This window comes from Mytilus trossulus, chromosome 12, assembly GCF_036588685.1.
Source record: "Mytilus trossulus isolate FHL-02 chromosome 12, PNRI_Mtr1.1.1.hap1, whole genome shotgun sequence".
In the NCBI taxonomy this organism is placed as follows: Eukaryota; Metazoa; Mollusca; class Bivalvia; order Mytilida; family Mytilidae; genus Mytilus; species Mytilus trossulus.
This window is the reverse complement of record NC_086384.1, coordinates 8,071,944-8,096,506: the sequence shown is the minus strand read 5'-3', so window position 1 is coordinate 8,096,506 and position 24,563 is coordinate 8,071,944. Positions and strand designations below refer to the sequence as shown.

Here is a 24,563-nt window from a genome sequence, read left to right as displayed (position 1 = left end):
ATGGTGATGTGTTCCGACATACTTCCAGAGCCAATCACCCTGCAAACATGCCAAAACAGTATTGGAAAGTCTCATTATAATTTGCGTTTATAGCCCATATGATAATGGGACTGGAGAGTGCAGTTGTGTGTGGTATTATCAGAAAATCACTTCTTTGTACCGTATCGTATCTGCTTCCTCGTGTTGTAGGAAATATATAACAAACAAACAAATCTCAACATTATCTGAGACATACGAAACTGACCGCAGGGTTCTAGCTAAAGCGAGTCCATGAGTCCTGGACTCATAAAAACCTGTCTGGACTCACCATTTTCAAAACTGGTGAGTCCACAGATGCATCAATATTGAAATATTTTGTATAAACTGAACACAGTTAAACACAAATATCATCATTTTATAGTAAAAGTTTTAAAAGTAATCTAAATTTAATGTCATTGCATTGCTCTGTTAGGCCATGGAAACTAAAATATTACATTATATTGCAATAAAATATATTCTTCATGCTGTTGGACTCATCATGGCCAAAAATGACGAGTCACTGGACTCGCCTTCAAAAATCCTTAATGAGAACCCTGTGACCTGGTATGTAATTTTGACGAATTCTATTGGGAGGTTGCTCGATGGCGAACAGGTACGCTGGTTTATAACATCTCGCGAGGGCTACCGTGGAGATCTATCAGTGTACTAGCTACGTCTGTTCAAATCAAATGTACGGTCAACAATGAACAACGACAGGTTATCATCGCTAGCATTACTGCATATTCATTGGGATTTTAGTGTGAATATTGACAAAGTAATAGAGAAATTTGTTTCTGCCTAGACCCCAAGAGCAGATTTTGGACAATTTTGAGTAAATTCTGCATCAGAAAAATGTGTAGTTTTTGTTTTCAATTAACCATGATTTACTCTTTTCAGAAGCTTTATTCATAGTTTAACATTCATAAATTGTTTATAAGTCCTATCTACATGTACATGTAGGTCCTCTTTCAACTGTCCTATGACCGAAAAACCGAAAAAAAACATTTTTCTGCATAAAAGTGTCCCAAAAAATGTTCGCCTCGCTCCAATCAGCAGTCATTAGGCAGTAGTTGCTTGCTCATCGTTTCTTTCTAGCTAATCCCCTGGTAGCCTTCCAGGACATCATTTTTATTTGGACTAAAAGTCATCTTCACAAAAGGGATAGTCCCCTCATTTTAGGACTAGGGTTGTTCCCAACCTGCTAATCCTGATAAGGAGTGTACACAGATTCAAATATACCCTTGCAGCTCAGATGTTTGGTTAAATTTGGATCTACATATCTACATTGTAAGTAAGTATTTATATATAAATATATATACAAACATGCAATGTTACATGTATCCTAATTAAGGTTCATGTGGACCCTATGGATAAAATGGCCGTATTTTCACCTCAAAACTTTTCCAGATGCACAGGTTTGCCTGTACTCAGAGAACATTTTACGGTGAAAATACGGCCATTTTAGCCATAGGGTCCACATGAACCTTAAATATTGAAAATTATGTATGGTCATGATGGTAATCATTTAATTTACAATTGGGGCCTCATCGACTATAATTGTGAACAAGATCGCATCGGACCGAAACGACTTGGGCGTATCAAAACTGGGCCGGATCGACATGAATTGATTAAAGCAATGGATTATAAGTAATTAGTGTATAAAATCATGTACATTTGTATACATGTTAAAAAAAACGTGTTTTTGTCATTTTGAGCGAAGGCGTTTAGTTAATTTTGTTAACGTGTAACTGTTTTGTATGAAGAGGAATTGATAGAATATAGTTTTAATTCATTTAGAATGTTAAAAATGACATGATTTTAAGTAAAACAACCTTTTCTTGCTGGACATGCTTTTCTTCATGGAGGCGGCCATAGCGGAAGTTCAAGTATTTGTTTTGATTTTTACACTTCCGGTTGAATATGCATAAACCTTTCAACTTTCACCTGTTGACCCTGGTGGTAAATAGAAATAGTAAACAAGTCTTCATTCATTCAGTTTTACGTATCTGATTAACATGGAGAATAAGAGTTCAGATGCAGGTAAGGAAAATAATTATATGTTTTCCTAATTAGAGTTTTAAGTAAAATTAAGAAAACTTGCATATGAAACAGAATTCCTTCATTTATCTTTCTTTTCTGGTTATTTCATGTATTGATATAAAATACTATGTACATCTAGGATATAAATGAACGTTGTTTAGTAGATGATGATGTTGATGACAACAACGACGATGATGATTTTATTTTAATAATGATGCATTGCTGATGATGATAAATTATTATAAAATAATTAAAAGATGGTTATTTGATCTCAATTAGTATACATGTACAAAATTTGTATGAATAAAGTCATTAAAACAACTAGTTTTTAATAAGTAGTATTAAGGTAAAAGGACCAAAAAAAATATGTTCATAAACATGCATTACAATGTGAGACATCATCATGATTCCTTGTCGAATTACATGAATTATAATAAATTGTAAGGTCTAACTGTTAATTTTTAAAATTATCTTTATATATATATATATTTTTTGAAAAGGGGGGTGTAGTTTATCCCAGTTTTGTTTTTGTAATAAACCATTATATTTAACGGAATAGAAATATCACATTTAAGAATGGGTCTGGGTATTGAAAATAATGATGAGAAGCCTGAGGAGGAGACAGAGTCGACGTGCAGGACCATTCAATTAAATGATTCTTTTAACTTCAATGTACTTGCATTATGTACCAAAAGAGAGACAAAAGATACCAAATGACATTCAAACTCATATTGAAGTCGAACACAAACAGATAATACAATATTGGATAAAAACATGAAAAACGACGAAAAATCAACCAACAGTACTCAAAACACTCAAGACCAGCTGACAACACGAACCCAACATAACGACCGTGGGTCATCTCAATGTCCGGGTTCTATAGAAGGGTAAACAGATCCTGCTCCACATATAACACCTGTCGCGGCGATACGCCTCTAAAATGCGTTATCAGTCCGTGACGATCACATATTTATGTAAAATTTATGTACTTTTTCAGTAAATGTAATCAACTAATTTAAAACGCATAAAAACGCTTAGAACTGCAATTTTGATAAATTCTGAGTATTATCAATGAAGAAAAATATAAAGAATATTATTAAGACTTGATTATGAACATGTCATTCCAGTAGGGGTTCTGACAATGTCTCTGGCGTGAACAAACACTGAAAAACATAATTTATTATCGTGGAAAGTCGTTTTCAAATTAAATAAAATATATTAAATAGTAAATATGTAAACTTGGATAAAATGCATAACGTATATTAATTTCCAGGTGTATGTACATGTGTAATAAGCCCCCGTACTATAAAAGGAAGTAAACAAGTAAATACGTAGTACATGTAATTAGTTTCAGACGAACGACTGCATATGAAATCGACCTTCGGTGTAAAATCGACATTGTCTGTCAGAATCGAAGGCGAAATCAATATATATCAATAAATACGCTTTGTAAACATCAAATATATCTATTCATGGTGTGGAGTTTCAACGTGAGAAACATTATAAATAATTTCCATAAGTGAGCAGTAAATAAATGAGTATATAATCTCTTGTGGACAGTTGTCTCATTGGCAATCATACCACCGTCTTCTTTTTTATATATACATATTTTTATATCAACATTCTTGACCTCGTTAATATGCTCAGCTGAAGAATTTTCAGTTTTTTTTTAAATAACGACATTTCAGATGAAGTGTTTCACAGTTTTCATGTTGAAGCCTTTTATAGCTAACTATACGGTATGGGTTTTTCTCGTTTTTGAAGGCTTACGGGCCCTAGTAGTGTATAGCTAATATCCACTTCATTTGTACGTAGATCTAGAAAGTTCATACCACGTCAGCTCTCCTTATTTCTATATTCCAGTACAATCTGATGGGTAAGATGACTGAGAGTTACAAATAATTTCTTCTCTTTAATCGACTTGTTTGTCTACAGTATAGTTTAATAAAATGTTGGCTGGTGGATACCCTCTAAACACACCACATTCGCCAATCAAAATAAAAAATAGCAATTTCATGATCAAACATTGACACAAACTGCGAAAATTGATGTACCATTTTGGTACAAAAATAACAATGTAAGAACTTATTTTAACACGGCTTTATGTGACACAATTCCTTAATTTAGTTTAAAAGTGGTACATGTAGTACAAATGTACGTGAAGTTGACTCAATTTTCGAAGACCCGTTATTTTGTCACTGTCGTCAAAGTTGAAAAAGCTCAATTTAGGAATTCCAAATTTATACATGTGTTGGAATGTTGGAAGAACATTTACGAGATTTTAAAAGGTTTAAGGAAAACGAATAAACTCTAAAACAAATGTTTATAGCTGTAGATAACTATTGTGCATGTTATGCATACTAATTCGTTGTTATAGGTTACTCCGAATATATATGCACGAACATGTTTCTATATTCACATGTAATAATATCTAAACACAAAGTGCTTGTTTTCGTTAATAAACACGCAGATAGAATCAATCTAGACAGTTACTTATATAATTATAGTATACAAAAATATCAGAGAAATATCATATATATACGTGGGTCTGATTAATACATGTATAAGGTTCACAACAAAGAGATTAATTGGCAAAAAATACAGAATAAAGGGTTAAAAAATTAGAAAAACAGAGGAAACATGATGTAGATTAAATAATGAGGTGCTATGATATAATGGATAGAAAACTATTGACGAAAAATAAAGAATACAGATAAATAGCATAACAATTTGAGAATACAGAAATCAGACACTCTTTAACCATAAATACAAGAGAACCGTATAATCGACAACAACACGATCAAGATACATATAAAAAAAGATTAGAAACAGTGAAATTGAAAAATGCTGAGGTATGATCGTAAGATGTCCAATAGATGTGGTGGATTTAACCGAGGAGGGGAGAGACACGGAACGGAATCAGTCGGGATTTTTTTTAATGGGGGGGGGGGGGGGGGGACGGTTAACCTTCGTTTTGAGTGGTGCTTGTAAACAGTCTGCGTTTATGATTTTTGAAGCTCCTTAAGGAGGGCTCGGGACCCTGTCCCTCTTAAATCCGTATCTGGACACTAAGCATGAACTTACATAAAGCCACTATAGTTCAAATGAGGTGGATATTAGCACTTATTATTGTTCTATTATTGATATCGGTTGTAAAAACGGCAATATCAATAGTTTGTGTTTGTGTTGACATTATGTGTATTATAAGTAATCATATTTGTAACATAATTATTCACGTATGTACAATGTAATATTGATGAATTTTAAGAATGTGTATTGCTACATATCAATAATTACGTAGTTTAATTCGCTATGATCCGGTTTATTGTGGATTGTATGATTAGGGATGATCATTAGGATTGTGCAGACAGGATATTTAAAGTGTTTTTACTTATATTGTTAATCCCTGAATGTTTTAAAAAAGGAGTGATGGATAAATAAACAAATCAACATCAAATAAGATTGTTTTAAACGATTTGACTGAGTTATTCGAGAAACAGTCAAAGTCATAAGAAAATCAATATGTATGTACTACAAGTACATGTAAACGTGGTCAATAATATCCTTAATGACGTCATGCAATGTTTATATGATATTTTTAATAGCTTTATTGTTATTTGACAACTTGCGATTTAGATGTTATAATCTATATAAGTATACTTTTATTCTATCATGTTTTAAAGGTAACGGGAAATGTCATAATATCTGATCGAATCGTGCCTATTTAATAATTGCTGACGTGTGCTGTTATAAGTATGCACTGACATTTACATGCAGATATGTACTTGAATTTTAATATTCTAAAAGTTGTTTACATTTTCTGAAATGTGTTTATATTTTACGTCAAATATTATCCATATATGTATGACAAGAATGTATATTTATTCATGCATGTTTGTCTGGTAACACATGGCATACCATTAATCAATATAAAAAATAACAAATTAGATGGCCCACGTTCTAGGTCTCATATAACGATTTATCAAAAGAAAAATAGTATGACGGCTTCTCTCATCCATGCCATCTTGTCCCATATTATAAATAAAATTCCATCTACTCTGAAGAGTATTTCACTGAGTTGTTCTTTTCATCTCGAGCAAACCTAGAGTTATGTGAAACATAAAATATTCTCTGTCTGACTATCTGACTATATTATTTTCGATAACACGAAAAAAAGCGGCAAACTTTTTTCCGGCTTATTTTTTCTGCCTTTGGGTGGTTGTTTTATTGGGGTGTGCTCCTTATTATCAAGGACGGCAGTGATATTGTTGGCTTTTTTCAAAACTACCTCTACCCTTTTTTATTGGGAAAGTATGCATCATTTTGATCAAACTGGGAAATTTATATTAAACCATAAATTTGACTTGAACTTCAATTTGCAGAACCCCTTTAATTGCAAGAGGTAAACCCTCATTTGAAATAAGACCCCTTATTGTCAGTGATGATACATATCTGCACATATAGTCATTTTAGGCATGAAAAATATTTTAATAAGTGTTTTTCAGGTTGTATTCATGCACAATTAATACTGAGTCTGCACTGTTTGGGAAAAAGTTGTCTTTTGGGGAATAATTTTAAGCCATTTTCTTTTCAAATTGGGATTCATCTCCAGGGGAAAAAGCCTTTATTCTCCGGTTATTTAAGGCAAAGAATATCACTGAGGACGTATAACTAATATACGTCCTTGTTATTATATATGAAAAATTAGTATATCTTGAAATTTAAACAGAAAGTTTATTTTCAGACGTTATTTACAAATTGTTAAAATCAAGTCGTGATGCGAAGAAGGCTGCATATATGCCATACAGTAAATTCCCAGTAGGAGCAGCCTTATTGTGTGCTGATGGTACAGTTATTACAGGTAAATTTCCAGTAGGAGACTCCGAGTATATATGTAACCTGTCTATTTGCTGATGGTACAGTTATAACTGGTAAATTTCCAGTAGAAGCAGCCTTGCTATGTGCTTATGGTTCAGTTAGAAAAGGTAAATTTCCAGTAGAAGCAGCCTTACTGTGTGCTGATGGTACAGTTATAACAGGTAAATTTCCAGTAGGAGTAGCCTTACTGTGTGCTGATGGTACAGTTATAACAGGTACATTTCCAGTAGGAGTATAACCTTTGTATGTACTGGTGGTACTGTTGAAATATCACGGAATACAAGTTTCTTCATAATATAAGTTTCAAACGGAATCGATATTCTGCAATATCATTTCCATTGGAATAAATATTACAGTAAATGTTCCTAACGGAATAAATGGTATTGAACATTTGTTCCAACAGGAATAGATATTTTGACATTGTTCAAAACAAAGTTTCCAGTGGAAATTCTGTTAGGTGGAACAAATATACGTTGGAATACAGTTAAACCTCAATTTAATTTATAGAAACATCACATAGTATTCAGCTTTTAGTTTGATTATCTCGTTGCGTTAAAGACTCTTTGTGGACTTGGACTATTATTCTCCTGTTTGTTCGGTTGCTGTCTCTTCACATTCCCTGTTTTCGTTCTCAATTGTATTGTAGTGTTCTGATTGTACAGTTGTAACATGTAATCATGGTAAATTTAAAAACTAAATACCAGCAGCTATACACCTGTAGATTGTACTGTTGTTCACTGACAGGTATATATAGAAATACATGTAGCTATGGTTTTGTATTGAGCTGATTGTTTAGTTATTATACGGGTAACAATAGGCTTGCCGTGTTACGATTTAACAGTTTCTACGGATAAATATAAAATAAAAATAGCATAAGCCTTAAATTAAGCTGATTGCATGAAGAAAGCAGAACATGTGAGACATTCGTAGGTCCCCCCTAGTAGTAGTATATGCAGTTATTGCAGATCAATTTAAAGTAGAGAAAGCTGACATATTGTCGATTGTAGTTATAACAAGAAAATTTAAAATATAGAAGCTGCTAATCAATGGGTGTTAAATAATTGCAGATTAATTTCTTGGAACTATGCCCTGATCGTTAATTCATATCGTTATTATTAATGGTCATTAGCATTTGCATTGAAATTTTGGCATAGTACCTACATGACCTACCTGAGTGGGCGAAACATAAAAGTAAATTTTGCAGTATAAGCAGTATTCAAAAAAAAATTATCGTCCCGATTGTAGTAGAATATTTGGCAATGTTAGATTCTAAACAGTCACCAACGGCATTGTCATAGTCATATTCCAAATGGTGAAGTCGAAATCATCCCTTCGTAAATTTTACGGACGCTATCATGAGTTTGTTGACCGTTATGGAATAAACAGATGATATCGGATATGTTCCTTATGTCGTAACTACAATACCCTTTTCCTTTTCACGAATGTGACCTACCGAATTAGACTATTTACCAGATTTGTAATGATTTAAGAAATGCGAAGGGTTCCACATCTGGAGCAGGATCTGTTTACCCTTGCGGAGCACCTGAGTTTTGGTGGAGTTTGTGTTCCTTAGTCTTAAGCTTTCTATGTTGTGTCCTCTGTACTATTGTTTGTCTGTTTGTCTTTTTATTTTTAGCCATGGCGTTGCCAGTTTATTTTCCATCTATGAATTTGACTCTCCCTCTGGTATCTTTCGTCCCTCTTTTCCCGGCATTCTATATTTGATATTAAAATAGCCATATATACTAGAGGTAAAATTATTTCAAGTAAATTTCAAGTTTTTGTATTGCTCTTTATTGGCAAATTTACTTTACGATCTGATCTTTATTCGAACGATACAAGGATGTTTATTTGCATTGTACATTGATTAATTGTGAAAAAGTGAGAATTGACCAAAAGATGTGATAGAGGCGATCTTGGATGGTTTGAAATATATTTAAAAAAAAAGACAAATGACTTGTTCAATTGTATATGTTTTTATTTCCTTTACAAGTGTGGACACAGATGAGTGTGGATAGTATGTTTGGATGTTTGACAGTGTCTTATAACAAAAGGAGTTATATGTTTTTCCTATATGGAGTTATTTACTGTGTTGCACGGTGACAACCAATCTGAGCATTAGAAGTGTTATTTATTTAATATTGTTTTATGTTCAAGACAGGCATGGAGGAGACAGTAATTACATTAGTAACCAAATGATTATGATAAAATATGTTCTACATCTTTGATTTTGGATACATTTTGTAGCTAGGAGAGCAACACATAATAGGTTCATTTTTTCACGTGTATTTTTTCTAAATGGGAGATGATATCTAGATTTGAGAACATGATATAAGGAACCTGTAACTCGGTGATTGTCGTTTATTTCTGTGTTACATATTAGTTTTTTGTTTATTTTTTCCCCTTTAATATTATACTATACCACGCAGAATTCAAACGGGTCATATATTGATTTTCACAGGTTGTAACGTAGAGAATGCCTCCTACGGACTGTCTATATGTGCCGAAAGAACTGCAATTGTTAAAGCTGTGTCGGAGGGGTATAGAAAATTTAAAGCCATTGCTATTTCAAGGTAAATAATAAAACGATTGACTAGCCATTTCTATTTAGTCAACATAATTTTGTTTATCAATACATTAATTGGTATGTTTAGTATCAGCAGGTGCGTTGGACAGTAGCTGCAATTATTTTGTTTACGGTGCAACTGTTTGTTATGCCTTTTTTTGTGTACTTGTACTTGTGTTTTTGTTATGTATTTGTCTCTTTAATTAGAGAAAAGGTGTTTTTTTTCTGTACGGATTTTTACTTATGTGTCTTTTGTTAGTTGGTCGGGATGAAAGAGAATGGATTTAGATCTACATTACCACCATGCACGTTTATCCCGCTACATGTTCAACTGCCTGTCGGGTGTCCCCTTTTCAAAGTTTTTTTTTTTTGGGGGGGGGGGGGGGGGGGTAGGTAGTTTTGGGGAATTTCGGCATTAATTATACAGATGTTTAATTGATAGTTTCATTTAATTTCGATCTATCGCCTTCCTTTTTTCAAAGCAAAACACTGTGAGATATTTTCAACAGAGTAGTACAAAATGTTTTATTTATTTTCAGTGACCTGAAAAATTCTCATATAGTTCCATGTGGAGCTTGTAGACAGTTCTTAGTAGAGGTAAAATAGTGAAATAATTAAAATTTAAAACTAAACAAAAATAAATACAATAACTTTGATTACAATACGGAACTATGCTGCTTCTCTTCAAGGTTTCAAACTATCAAAAACAATAATTTGCAGAAAAAACAGGCCACATGATGGTCAAAATAATAAAGACGAAAAATGAAACGTCAGTCAACAACACTACACAAAAACTAAAGATTGAGCAAAAATTTACCCTTAAAAAAACTAGGATGAATTAAATTAGTACGTAAGGGTATATATACTAGTGAGAGATATCACAGATAATTGATTCATGCCAAAAATCTAGTTTGTAAATATTTCAGAAATATTCAGGACGAGTGCAATCGCTTTAATATATTCTGAAAGTAGATCCAATCGGGTAAACATCTTGATTGTTTTAAGCTAGGTTCACACTGCCGATCAGATCAACTCGATTAGGCCCGATCAAGACAAATTACGTGATCGGGAGACTGGTCTGACTCAATCGACTAGAATATTCGGGATAGTCTACCTTGCTCGTCATCGATCTGACTTTCTACACGAGAGTTTTTGACATGTCAAAAACATTCGAGTAAGGATCGAGAAGCAAGTAACTCGTGAAGAAATCGAGAACTCGTCGTGTAGCGGTCGAATTGATCGAGAAAGGATCGTGTAGAGATCGAGCTTGGTCGGAATACAAAAATTTTACTGATCAGTACTCGATCATTTCAACCTTTGCTCGACTAATGTCCGATCATTTCCAGATTAACTCGACCAATGCCCGATCGCTTCCAGATCACTGCGACCTCTATATTTTTGTTTTTATCCCATACCAAATCGACCAATACCCGATCCACATTCGACCACTCTTCGATCTCTACTCTGCCTACACGAGAACACTTGACTGCTACACGATTCCATAAAAGTGTGTGCAGATCTGATTAAGTCTCATAACTCTGCCTCCGCAAAAATATATTGGCAACATTATTTTAACTGTACAAAAAGTCCTCCATGAACAGTATGTGTCTTTACCTTTGCAAGGAGAGGTAACATTTTAAAAGAGAGACAAACGACACCAATCGAACAATCAAACTCAAAAACAAACCGACACAGCCATAGCGAAAAACGGAAACCGACGAGAAGACAAACAGCAGTCCACATAACATAGACAACTTGAAACTTAGCAACACATAACAAAAACTGGGATTGAATATGTTCTGAAAGGCAAGAAAATCCTGCAAATATGAAAGTAATTGTGCAATAACATTCATAATTAGACAGCTGATGACTAAGTTATCTTTCAAGGTTGGTTTATAAGAAAATCAAGATTATATTTTAAATGTTTTATGGGCTATTTTCTGTTATGTCTGTCCATATTTTCCGTTTATCCAGAAATTTTTGTGGTATAAAAAAAGAAGTGGTGGTACAATTGCCATTGGGACAGCTCTTCATAGAACACTAAATGACATATGAATTGTTTCTAACATACTTTTGCAAAGTTTGCATAAACTTTGACAAACTATACACTCGCTACAAATGCGTCTATTCAGTTTGTTGTTCGTCGTTTTGTTAGTTCAAACGATGCATTTCTTTCTAACTTCAACGTTAAATCAATTATATAAACGTGTTCCTGCTTGTCATAACTCAAAACAATGTATAAAATTACTCAAATTTAGATATTACCCTCCTTTCTGTCATTAAAATAACAGCTATGAAATAAAGGAGGGAAATAACTAAATTTGAGTAATTTTAGACAATGTTTTGAGTTATGACAAGCAGGAACACGTTTATATAATTGACAAGCAAGAACCTACCTCTTTAAAAAAAAAAAAGAAGGCTTTATCATCACTATCTTCATACATTCATCTGAATAAGAAGAACTGCCAATAAAATTAAATATCCATAGAGGAGCGATGTCCTCTGTATCTATAACATCTTCTACGGAGGCTATTTCCCCGCATAAAAAGTTCTTAACGAGAAAATGTGCATGCGTTTTGACAGTTCAAATACGGTGAGCAACTCTGATTAAACGATACATTTGTTTCTAATTCTGTAACGTATAACAAATGGCACACAACGTTTACCAAACTTAAGTTAGAAAGAAATGAACTTTTGATCTCTTGATAGATATATGTAAAGTTGTAAACAGTTTTATAAAAGGTATCTCTCCAGGGGAATGGAATTTTACTTTGGGTCAAATTTTGGGAAAATATGTGACATCTTTGCTCTTTTTGCAATATTTTTAAGCAAATACAGGCAGGTTGTTGCCATAAAGCAAAAAGAAAATAAATACATTAACCATTCATCTGCTGGTTATCAAATATATGAAAAATACTGATGACATACTTATGCACATACTGTTACATGACACAAACAATACGATTCATTTATAAGAAAGCAAGGAAAGGGGATATCAAAGTTTATGTATATTGCTATCTAACATAAGTACTAATCCAGTGACAAATCTCATTTTGGGGTGTAATTTCCAAACAAGAGCAATAAAACTACCATTACATATCAGTGTCGCCTATGAGGAAGTTTTTATAAGCATTGTGTTCCTCTTTGTTGAGTTAGTGCACATCTCTTATACTGCCCACACAATGGTCGTCGTGTCAGCCACTGTCTCACCTAGATTTCTGTGCGCCCATTGCTATCTACACCATCTTGTTCGTCTTCTATAATGCACTCTTCAAGCTCCGCCACTGCTATTAACATATTTCTCTGAGCTCTTACCATCTTGCTCCAAATCCAATTGCTTTATTTTTATGTAGATATTTTAAATATATGATTTTACTCGGACCTTCTACTGAACATAACCAAATAAAAGGAGAATGTGTCCATGGGACACTGATAAACCGCCAGCTAGCATATATAACATTACTCAAGAATGGCCACCAAAATTGGCATTTGAACTGTGTTTTATGGTAATAAGCATTGTGGATACGGCGTTTCGTAAAATTTGGTTGAGGCAAAATAAAATTAGAGAACGGAAACTAATATTGTTGGCACTGACGGACGGACAAGGGTGACACGTAATGCCCACTCCGAAGCGGCGGGGAATAAAAGTTTCGGACGTTTTTATACTCAAATTGTGCATACCCGACTTCTAGTAATTACCGATTATCCCTACGATCCATATACAATTAGGTCGATCTGGTCTGGTCGAGATCAGGCTGAGATCGTCAATATTTGGTTTGGTCTAGCTAGTCAAGTAAAGATCGTGTAAAGATCGTGAATTGATCGGAATCATCGAATTAGTATTCATTTTGTTGTCGGGATGGAGTCGTGATGGAGTCGTGAATTGTCGAGATAAGGGCATACGATACAGTTACAGGGAAGGTAATGACGTTGCTAACGTAAAATGTTATTTTTTCGCCGTCAAACTGTGACATACCGGGAAAAGATGCATTTTCGACTGATTTTTATCATTCAAACTGATTTTATTTGAAAACGAGTGCATGGACCCCTATTTTTTAAAACAGCAATTTGTTTCATTTTGCAAGGAGATTATGTGTAGGGGAATATCCTTATAATTGTTATTAATTAATTGCTTTATTGTTTCAGATCTCCATCATTTCTGATGTCAATTAAAGATATAAGAAATCAGTGTTATACTCATTTATGATGGAGATGACTCAACACTTTTGAGAACTAATTGACGTAACATTACAACATGCCTGCAGTGAAGTGCCCAGTACCGGATTGCCAATATGAGACGGATGATCTCGACGCTGTTGTGGTTGCAGCATTGCTAACAACTCATGCAACAGTTCACTCCACAGCCGCTGGCGCCATTGTCTTAGCAAAAGTAAAAAATGTGAAACGTCCAACTGTTGCATCAGCTGGTTCCAGTGAAGATTGGACATACTTTTTCTCTCGATGGAAAGATTACATACAAGCAACTAAGGTCAGTGGAAAAGACCTTGTTATTCAGCTACTTTAATGTTGTGATGAAACTTTGCGACGAGACATTACAAGATCTGCTGGTGGATCACTAGTTGACAAATCTGAACAAGAAGTACTTGCAGCCATGCGAACTCTGACAGTGAGAGAAGAAAACACTATGGTAGCACGAGTTTCTCTCCATTGCATGACACAGGATCGCGACGAGACAGTTCGTTCATTTGGAGCCATACTCAGAGAGCAAGCCAGCGTTTGTAAATTCACATTGCAATGTACAGGATGTGAACAATATGTCGACTACACAGAAGCTATTTTACGTGATGAACTTACACGTGGGCTAAGTGACCCTGATATTCAGTTAGATCTCTTAGGAGACAAAAATCAGGATATGAAGCTGGAACAAGTTTTCAAATTCGTAGAGGCCAAGGAAGCCGGTAAGCGTTCTGCATCACACCTTCTTGATTCACATGGCGCTGAAGCCGCCTCTAGTTCATATTTTAGAAAAAGAAATGCCAATGTAGCCAAAGACACGAAAAAAATTGACAACAATAAGGTTGATTCATGTGGTTACTTTGGAAAAAAGGGAAGAAAGAATGTCTTGCATACGGACACACTTGCAAAAACTGTGAACGTGACAACCATTATGAATCTGTATGTCGAAGCAATACCAGTAAGCCGAAAGTGAAACAAAATGAAGAATCTGAAAGTGCTGTATTTGATTCTCTTTGTGCGGCAGCTGTGTCCCCTTTAGGAAAAATAACCATCAAACTTGATCATCATCTTTACTCGCAGAAGTATAGCACATGGATTTAACGACCATCACAACCCCCAGCCGTTCATCAACATAGTTGTTAAAGTTGTTGAAGATGATTACAAGCAGCTTTGTTTTCGAAACTCTTTAGTGTGTCAACAGAGAAGTACAGTCATCCCTGCAATGGCTGACACTAATTGTCAAAGTTGTCTTGCTGGCATCAAAGTGCTTTATAAAATTGGACTAACAAAATGTGACCTAATACCGGTAAATTTGCAGATGCATGCCGCTAATAATAAAGGCATAGTTATACTTGGGACCGTCATTATCAGACTATCAGTAAAAGACAAAGATAAGAACGAACTAGAAACTAGACAAATTGTGTACATCACAGACAGCTCTGATAAATTCTTTCTCAGCAAAGAAGCTTGCATTACACTTGGTGTAATATCAGAGATCTTTCCTACTATTGGTGAAATTACCAGAAGCGTCACTGGTACCTCCGCACTGACAAACGATGAGAACAGGTTCAAAACACACATTAATTGCAACTGTCCTAAGAGGCAAACACCTCCTCCGATACCAGCGACACATCCGTTTCCACCCACAGAGCAGAACGTACCAAAACTCCAAAACTTATTACTTGAACACTACAAGTCAAGCACTTTTAATGCTTGTGAACACCAACCACTACCACTTATGGAAGGTCCACCTTTGAAAATTATGATTGACCCTGAAGCAACGCCAGTTGCATGTCATACTCCTGTTCCAGATCCCTTACACTGGCAAGATGACGTGAAAGCTTCATTGGATCAAGACGTCAGGCTTGGTGTTATAGAGCCCGTTCCAGTCGGCGAACCTGTAACAAGGTGTTATCGTATGGTTATATGTTCTAAAAAGAATGGAAAATCCAGACGCAGATTAGATTTTCAAGCTCTCAACGCCCACGCAATAAGAGAAACACATCATATACAATCTCCTTTCCATCAGTCCCTCGAGGCAAGAAAAAGACTGTATTTGACGCTTGGAACGGTTACCATAGTGTACCTATCAGAGACGAAGACCGACATCTTACCACCTTTATCACTCAATGGGGAAGATATATACAGATACAAGACTGCTCCTCAAGGATACATTGCATCAGTTGATGTTTACACAAGACGATTCGACGAGATCGTGGCCGATGTGCCACACAAAACTAAATGTGACGACGATACTCTTCTATGGTCTGATGATATTGAGGAAAGTTTCGTTCAAGCTTGTAATTGGTTGGCGCTATGTGGAAAACATGGAATAACTTTAAACCCAGAAAAATTTGCTCAAGATACAGTTGAGTTTACTGGATTCGAAATAACAAACGACACCGAAGAACATAACAGACGTTCGATCGAGGTTTAGCCTTGTCAACCAGGTTTCGAATGCATTTAGTATGGCCGATCGCTTAAAACCATTTCGTCAATTGATCAAACCTGGTACGCCATTTCTTTGGGATAATCGGCTAGAAAAGGCCAGGTATTTCGTTCTTGGTTTTGAAGAACTTATTATTGCCGTAGATCACAAACCGCTACTCAAAATTTTGGTGACAGATCACTTGGTCAGATTTCAAACACCAGGCTACGAAACCTCAAGGAAAAACATTGCGTTACAAGTTAAAAATGATGCATGTCCCAGGAGCAAAACATCGTGCTGTAGATGCCGTTTCGCGGAACCCAACAGGAAATAGTTCAGAGGAACTCAAGTTAATTGATGACAAAGCATTGATCACAGAAGCCAGCAACCAATTCGATTACTTGTCTTTTCAGGCTTTTCAACACAATTTCTTGCCATCAATCATGAAATATGATTGTTGTGATGTATGTTCAGATGAAGAACTTCAACTTGCCGTAGCTTCGTCAATAAACACCTTATAATCAATCACATGGAACATGGTACGTGTTGCTACCAACAGTGACGATGATATGGTTAAATTGGTAGAAATAATCGAGAATGGAATGCCGTCATGAAGAGTTTAGTGAACTTCGTGAATTCTTCCAATTTCGAGAAGACCTCTATACAGTAGATGGTGTAGTCATGTATAAGGATCGCATCGTAATCCCTCCTGCACTCCGCAAAAACGTCTTGACAATACTCCACTCAGCACACCAAGATATAACATCAATGATGTCAAGAGCAGATTTGTCAGTCCTGTGGCCTAGAATAACCCCTGATATCACTTCTCTACGTTATGCGTTTTATCAATGCAATAGAATGGCACCATCACAACCATGTGCTCCACCAACACCACCTGTGTACCCATATTATCCTTTCCAATGTTTGTGCGCTGATTTCTTCTATCATAAAGGCGTCAATTACCTGGTGGTCGTAGACAGATATTCTAACTGACCAATCATTGAGAGGGCCCACTGACTTTCTACGAAGAACATTTGTTACTTACGGAATACCCAATGAGTTATCTTCAGACGGTGGACCATAATTTACTGTCTCTACAACAAGACAATTCCTTAAAGTATGGGGAGTGCATCATCGCCTTTCATCGGCTGCTTTTCCGCATAGCAATTGCAGAGCTGAAGTTGGCGTAAAAACAGTCAAACGCTTAATCACTGATAACACTGGACCAAACGGTGAACTTGAAACAGATTCTTTACAACGAGCAATCCTACAATATCGCATTACACCTGATAGAGACACAGGATTATCATGCAGCAGCTTTGTGTGTATTTGGACGCCCTATTCGTGATTTCCTTCCAATCCTTCCTGGTCGGTATAAACAGCATGATACATGGCGTGACACTTTATCGAAACGCGAGGAGGCTTTGAGGCATAGACACATGAAAGTAGCAGAAAAACTTTCCGAACACACAAAACAACTACCTCCATTGACTATTGGTGACCATGTCCGAATCCAGAATCAGATTGGTGCGACGAATATATTGAAATGGGACAAAACAGGACAAGTTATTGAAGTTAGACAATTTGACCAATATGTAATACGAGTTAATGGATCGGGTAGAGTTACCCTTCGCAACAGAAAATGTATTCGAAAATACGAACCAGTGAACAAATACCCAGAAAGGATATCAATTGACAATGATATGAAATTAATAGCAAAACAAATAAAGCCAGTGTTACATGAACATCTCCTAAGGGCAAAACAAAGCTCTCTAGAGCTTCCTGTGCAGAAAAGAATGTGCTCACTGAAGACTTGTCTTCTTCGTCAGATGAACAGAATTACGAGGATCGAGACTCTTGTCAAAATGAGTCACACCCTACAGATATAGCGTTGAATCATTCACAACTACCAAACGTGCCAACAGCAACAGAGGGTCTGTAAACGCCCATTTCACAAAGCACTCCGTTGGATTTGACACACTAATTCTTCGCCGCCTAAAGAAGCTTCAACTCCAATCAGACATTCCAGTCGTCAAAGAAAAGAACTGTTATGGCTCCAAGATTACGAACATTAGTTTGAACAATACGTTTCATATAAACACTTTGTTAATACATACCGGATGGCGGTAGGGTAGAAGTCCTAAACAGGCCCGATAAATAATTTAGTTGAGCTTGCTTGGTCGTGGAAATTTTTACAATCGGGATCATCGAGTTGATCTGATCGGCAGTGTGAACCTAGCTTTACTCCCACTAAAAATGTGGTGTATAATTACTATCGTGTTAGGGTGTTACATTTGACTTGCAGCAGATCACCTGATGCAAAAATTTCTTAAAAAGGGACATCGAGATCAATGTTTCTGTTTCAACCAGTGTATTTTTAAATCTTCTGCGGTCTGCATAATATGTATATGATCACAGTTGACACCCTGAATGTCTTTTTTGTTTGTCGGTAGTTTGAAAACATTTTGTATCACATTATATATATAATATATATGACCACAAACCTTTATCATAGTTTTTTATCTTTTCAGTTTGGAACCGACTGGGATGTTTATATGACAAAACCAGATTTATCTTATAAAATGATGAAAACTGGAGAATTACTTCCCTTGAGTTTTGTTCCGGAATCTTTAGAAGAGGAGCGACTTAGTAATTCAATTAAAGGATAATACGGTCAGAGAATCTAATCAAGCAGCAGTTCAATTTCATGTGCATAGTGTATATAGTTTTACATACAGGAACCTTTACATGAAACTAGAACGGAACATCTTTCCATATAGTAACTGAAACTTGGGTTCATTGTATGAATGACCGTGTAATGCACATGTCCGAAAACAAGACAATACTCATATTATTTGGACAGTGACATTGTTTTTATATATTTAGTAGTTCATACTTAGATATGTTTCACTTAACATAGGCAACTATATAACAAAATTGTTGTGTTTTTTTTCGAACATTTTTTACTATACAAGAAATTTTTGTTCGTAGAGTTATGCACTATGAAAAGCTTAAGTTTATTTTAAGGATTATTTTAGAAAGATCGATATCAAAGAATCAATGAAGTCAAATTGTACAAATATACAGATTGAAGACGAGTTTAATTTCTTTATTGTATGCATTGCAAATGAAAAGCACAGAACATTTTTCAAGGAAGCATGCATCATTGAATGAAAACAAAACCATTATCTTTAAAAGTATACATAAAAATGTACGTTCAGTTGATTTGGTCTACGTCTTGTTAGAGTTCGAAATTGCTATTAATTCATCAGATGATCAGAGTCAAAATTGAAAAAACCTGTTTTGAAATAAAGAAGAAAGGACCAGAGATGCATGTACCATTAATGTTTAGAACTGTATTCTCTTAAGATTTAGTTAATTATTTATAAAGGAAGAGGAATTCAAAGTATTGTTATTCATTTTGAACATGCAATAGTGTTTTTGTTTTGTTGAAATAAAAGTATTATTATTTTGAACAGACTTATAAACAAACAGATGTGACATGCGTGCCAATGAAACAATTCCGAACAACCAAGTCACAATTTATAAACAGTTGGTTACGAGAGAGCATATATTTGTTTATATTTTACCGGCAAGTTTTTTTTACCCCAAAAGATGGTACTCAGAATAGAATCTATACGGCTTCTGATTGGTTGATACGGGATTGGAATTACATTAAATCGAAATCTTATCCAACTAGGTTTAAAAATTGCCGAAAATCATATTCACATTTTACGAAGTACTAGTATAGCAAATATCTTGCATTTCTGAATGTCGGAGCCATTAAAAATATGCCTTTTTTATGAATCGAAAAAAGTAGATGATCTTTTTCAACTGCGTTTTGAGTCAATATTTGAGCCGCATGCCCGTATATAATTTTTTGGTTGTAATCCAACACTGGCACTTCTAGTTACATGAACTGCTACCCGTTTTCCCCTAGTTTTTGTAGTCTTTGAGAAAAAAATACGGAACACTAGTGGTACCCTATGGAAAATGCATTACGAATAATTGCGCTCTTGTAACCTATAAAAACAATTATAGGTCAAAGTATGGATTTCAACACGGAGTTTGTGCTCACAAAAAAACATAAAGCTTTTAAATTAAATTCCCACAAATGACTACTGTAACACTATCCAAACAAGAAAAAGTTGTTCATATTCAACACTATCAAAATGATACGGTTATGATTGAGAGTCTGGGGGAAATTATCAATTAAGTAAACAATTGACATCTGACTCGTGATTGGTCAATTATTTACAGTTACATGTCGAAAACACCACTCAAATGTTTCCGTATTTATAATAATTCTATAATTTAAAAGTGGTGTTAACTCAGAAAATATAATGGGGAAATTGTGCATTTAACTTCTTATGTAACAAAGTTGAATCTGAACTTTTGAAAAAGTTTAACTCTTACATGATCTCGAACACCGGCAATATTTTTTTCAATTTTCCTTTTACTTGACTTTTTTTAATTGTGAATAGCAGGAATTTAAAATATTAACGTAACTCCAATTTAAATCCAAGAAGTTTTATAAACGTCTTGAAATTCTATTTTTTTTCCCCACATAAAGGCTGTAAAAGTACAAAGTAATATAAATTTGATAATGACCTTGAAATTTTTAAAATTTAACTGTTACGGTAACGAAAATGTTTCAACTTAATTTTACATTTCCAGCTTTATAGTGTTAACCTATTTAATTTCATATATATAAACATGATAAATAAATATATATATAAAAGTCAGAATGCAAACATCTAGAGTCGCAATTTCAGATTATTTAAAGTCACAGTTTAAGTGTATTTAAAATATTAAATTGGTTTATTTAATGTGGATACGTTGAACTTTAAATCTTCCTTCAATAGACCATACAGTTACAGAAGCGTAATTAGACCAATTTGAAATAAAGAAGCAAAACACAGTTGAATTCAAAATTAAAATTTTTTAAAGTCAAAAGAAACCTCAAATTAAAAAAAAAAATATGCATATGTTTTTTATAACTAAATGGATAGTTTTCATTATACAACTTATGTACATATACTTTATTCTGAGGAAAATTCTTTAATTTGTCCACATTAAAAAGAAGTTTACTTAATTTTAATTGCTTGCTTCCAGGAAGCAATTCGCCGACATATTTTCCGTATGTATAGTGACCCGAGCGTAACCCTCCTCGTAAAAATCCGGTGACCACAATACGCATGGATCTGTCATTGAAATGAACAAATATCTGATTATACATGTTAAACACGTGCTCTATACCCATCCTTTTTGTGATTTGTTTCCGATAAGGTGACAATCGGTAAAACTCGGCGTCAAAACACGGCATTTAATGAGCAGCCATATTTGTTAAATCATAACAAACAGAGAGAAAAAAAATGATGATTATATGATATATTTGCGAAAATAATGATAAAATCGTGCACAGAGGACTAAGTTTACTTTATGATGTATACATGCATTGGTTCAAGAATTGGACAAGCATTATTTTTCACCACTCACTCGTTTCATATGACTTTAAGCGTTAAAATTATTTCATCAGCAGAAATGTACTTTACATGAACGAAACATAATGCCTTATTGAAACGATATTGATGAGACAGCAACCCAACAACACAGTTCCATCAATCTGAACATCAATTTTATTTTCGTTTTGTAAAATATTATTAAAGTATCAAATATGCCTTTAAAATTTATATCTTTATTACCAAACTCTATATAAGATAAAGGCAAATATTTAAATATATCGACACCAATAAAACACATATAAATACATAGATTCTTAGAAGAAACATTTAAGCTGTGATGAGTTAATGCCATGATTGTCTACTGCACATGTACAACTCTCCGTGGAGGCACACGGACTTGAACGTAGAAGAATTTGAAACTTCATTCTTAACTTCCGTGTAGTATTTACGTATAATATGTATATATATAGTGATTATGACTTCATGCTCATTTATCACTATGATAATGCAATTAGTGTTGTACAAAAATGTATAGTATGTCATTTTTGTCACAGTAACCCTGACCAGAATTTGGTAGACAAAACAAATAAATTTGAATATGGCAATTTCCACAGTGCAGAAAAGGCGATTATATCTAGTTCCATTAGATGATCTTAGTACTCTGCAGCTGTACCTTCTCAAAATTATATTAACAATTTAAGGTACGTACTCCTCGTTTTGAGTAGAAATTTCGCGATGCGAAATTGGATCCTAATGGCTATATCCTGTGTATATAGAGAGAACATTTTGGAAGTTACAGAATCTATCATTGCAACACCCATGTTAATGATCTGCTGGTGGCCTGTTGCCATGTCCCAATGTATTCCTTATATATCTATGAGGAGTCCAAAGTTCCAGTACTGTATAACTGGACGGCCAAAAACATATTTATAGTACCTGTTTATTTGATCTAAATTAAATGTTTATTTTTTCTCAGTCTGACAACAAGCTATTACCAATCAATTTATTGCTTGTTTTTATTTTTGTTGACTCACCTCTCCTCCGTGCTCGTTTAACTGAAACCGACATTACTTTAGGCTAGTGTTTTTTTTAAAACTTTAACCCTGACGACGTCCTTTGATTATCTGTCGGTGGCTTGTTGTTATCATTATATTCCTTTTTACGTTTTCAAATGCAGTATATTTTTATCACCTTTGTGTGTGACATCTTGAGTGAATTACTATTTTCTTGGAGTAGCCTAGTTTCTCTGTTCTTTGCTTGTTGCATTGATTTGATTTGCATCTTCATAATGGATTCATGAGCTTTTGACATTTTTACTCTTTGAGTATGTTTTTTTTTGTTTATGCATCGTTGACAATGTAATGGAATTTGATACGACTGTCATACAAGTGAGAGGTTTAGCTAGCTATAAAACCAGGCTCAATCCACCATTTTCTACATTAGAAAATGCCTGTACCAAGTCAGGAATATGACAGTTGTTATCCATTCGTTTGATGTGTTTGGACTTTTGATTTTTGCCTTTTGATTTTGGACTTTCCTTTTTGAATTTTCCTCGGAGTTCAGTATTTTTGTGTTTATACTTTTTACATCAGTGAACTGTTTGCTGTTGTCCCTTATTTACGAGCTTTGTTTTGTAAGTGAGCTTATAGATGCTCGTTTAATCCCATCGGCTACTTAATTTAGATATTGCTTTTACGCAAAAATACATATAAACAACTCCGTTTTATATTTCTTTAAAGGCAACAGTAATATACCACTGTCCAAAAGTTATAAATCGATTGAGAGAACACAAATCCGGGTTACAAATTTAAAACCAGGGAAACACATCAACATCTAGTATAAGAGGGAAACAACGAAACAACAGAACACTGAAGTGCATAAAAAAACAAACGACAATGCAACATACACCGAAACGAACTATAAGATAACAACTGCGGTATTCCTGACTTGGTACAGTACATTTTAAGAAATATTGATGGGTCATTCTTTCTTATAATCCAAATACAAAAATAATCCTGCTGGGCATGTTAAACATGGAGACCTTCGAAGCGTAGACAATCAGCTGTAAGACAAAGGTCTAACATATCTACAGATATCGCGTCTGGTGTACTAAATTATAATCCTGGTACCTTTGATAACTATATACACCACTGGGTCGATGCCACTGCTGGTGGACGTTCGTCCCCGAGGGTATCACCAGCCCAGTAGTCAACACTTCGGTGTTGACATGAATATAAAAAATGTGGTCATTTTTATAAATTTCCTGTTTACAAAACTTTTGATTTACCGAAAAACTAAGAATTTTCTTATCCCAGGAATAGATTTATACCTTAGCCGTATTTGGCAAAACTTTTTGGAATTTTGAATCCTTAATGCTCTTCAACTTTTTACTTGTTTGGCTTTATGAATATTTTGATATGAGCGTCACTGATGAGTCTTATGTAGACGAAACGTGCGTCTGGCGTACTAAAATATAATCCTGGTACCTTTGATAACTATATACACCACTGGGTCGATGCCACTGCTGGTGGACGTTTCGTCCCCGAGGGTATCACCAGCCCAGTAGTCAACACTTCGGTGTTAACATGAATATCAATAATGTGGCCATTTTAATAAATTTCCTGTTTACAAAATTTTTAATTTACCAAAAAACTAAGGAATTTCTTATCCCAGGCATAGATTTATACCTTAGCCGTATTTGGCAAAACTTTTGGAATATTGGATCCTTAATGCTCTTCAACTTTTTACTTGTTTGGCTTTATGAATATTTTGATATGAGCGTCACTGATGAGTCTTATGTAAACGAAATGCGTGTCTGGCGTACTAGATTATAATCTTGGAACATTTGATAACTATATATCGATACTCTTAGCTATCAACTGGAGGAATTCAGGTTCCAGATGGATGCACGCAAGGATTATTTGAAACAATGGGTAAAACGTGAGCCAAATGAACAAAATTGGATACTTAA

The 24,563-nt window shown here is 34.6% G+C and overlaps 3 protein-coding genes across 4 annotated transcripts in view; 1 reads left to right on the top strand and 2 right to left on the bottom strand.

Annotated features, from left to right (window-relative positions):
* The window catches only part of LOC134693635 (nucleolar complex protein 2 homolog), a 142,109-nt gene extending 140,136 nt beyond the window's left edge, over positions 1 to 1,973 (bottom strand). The window contains exon 1 of the mRNA XM_063554475.1: positions 1,851 to 1,973. Coding sequence (XP_063410545.1) covers positions 1,851 to 1,891 — 41 coding nt within the window. The 5' untranslated portion in view covers positions 1,892 to 1,973. The remainder of the gene's footprint in view (positions 1 to 1,850) is intronic.
* The window catches only part of LOC134693380 (coiled-coil domain-containing protein 115-like), a 483,686-nt gene that overhangs the window by 364,905 nt on the left and 94,218 nt on the right, over positions 1 to 24,563 (bottom strand). The gene's annotated exons all lie outside the window — the stretch shown is intronic.
* On the top strand, positions 1,938 to 19,603 carry LOC134693383 (cytidine deaminase-like). 2 transcript variants are annotated; one of them, XM_063554176.1, is made up of 6 exons: positions 1,938 to 2,058; positions 6,803 to 6,865; positions 7,044 to 7,097; positions 9,398 to 9,509; positions 10,042 to 10,099; positions 18,659 to 19,603. In XM_063554176.1, the coding sequence occupies exons 1-6, from the start codon at positions 2,034 to 2,036 to the stop codon at positions 18,794 to 18,796; spliced, it is 450 nt and encodes a 149-aa protein (XP_063410246.1). In that variant the 5' UTR covers positions 1,938 to 2,033; the 3' UTR covers positions 18,797 to 19,603. The 2 variants fall into 2 exon arrangements, with proteins under 2 accessions (XP_063410246.1, XP_063410245.1); XM_063554175.1 differs by lacking the exon at positions 7,044 to 7,097 and having other exon boundaries at positions 1,941 to 2,058; positions 6,803 to 6,919.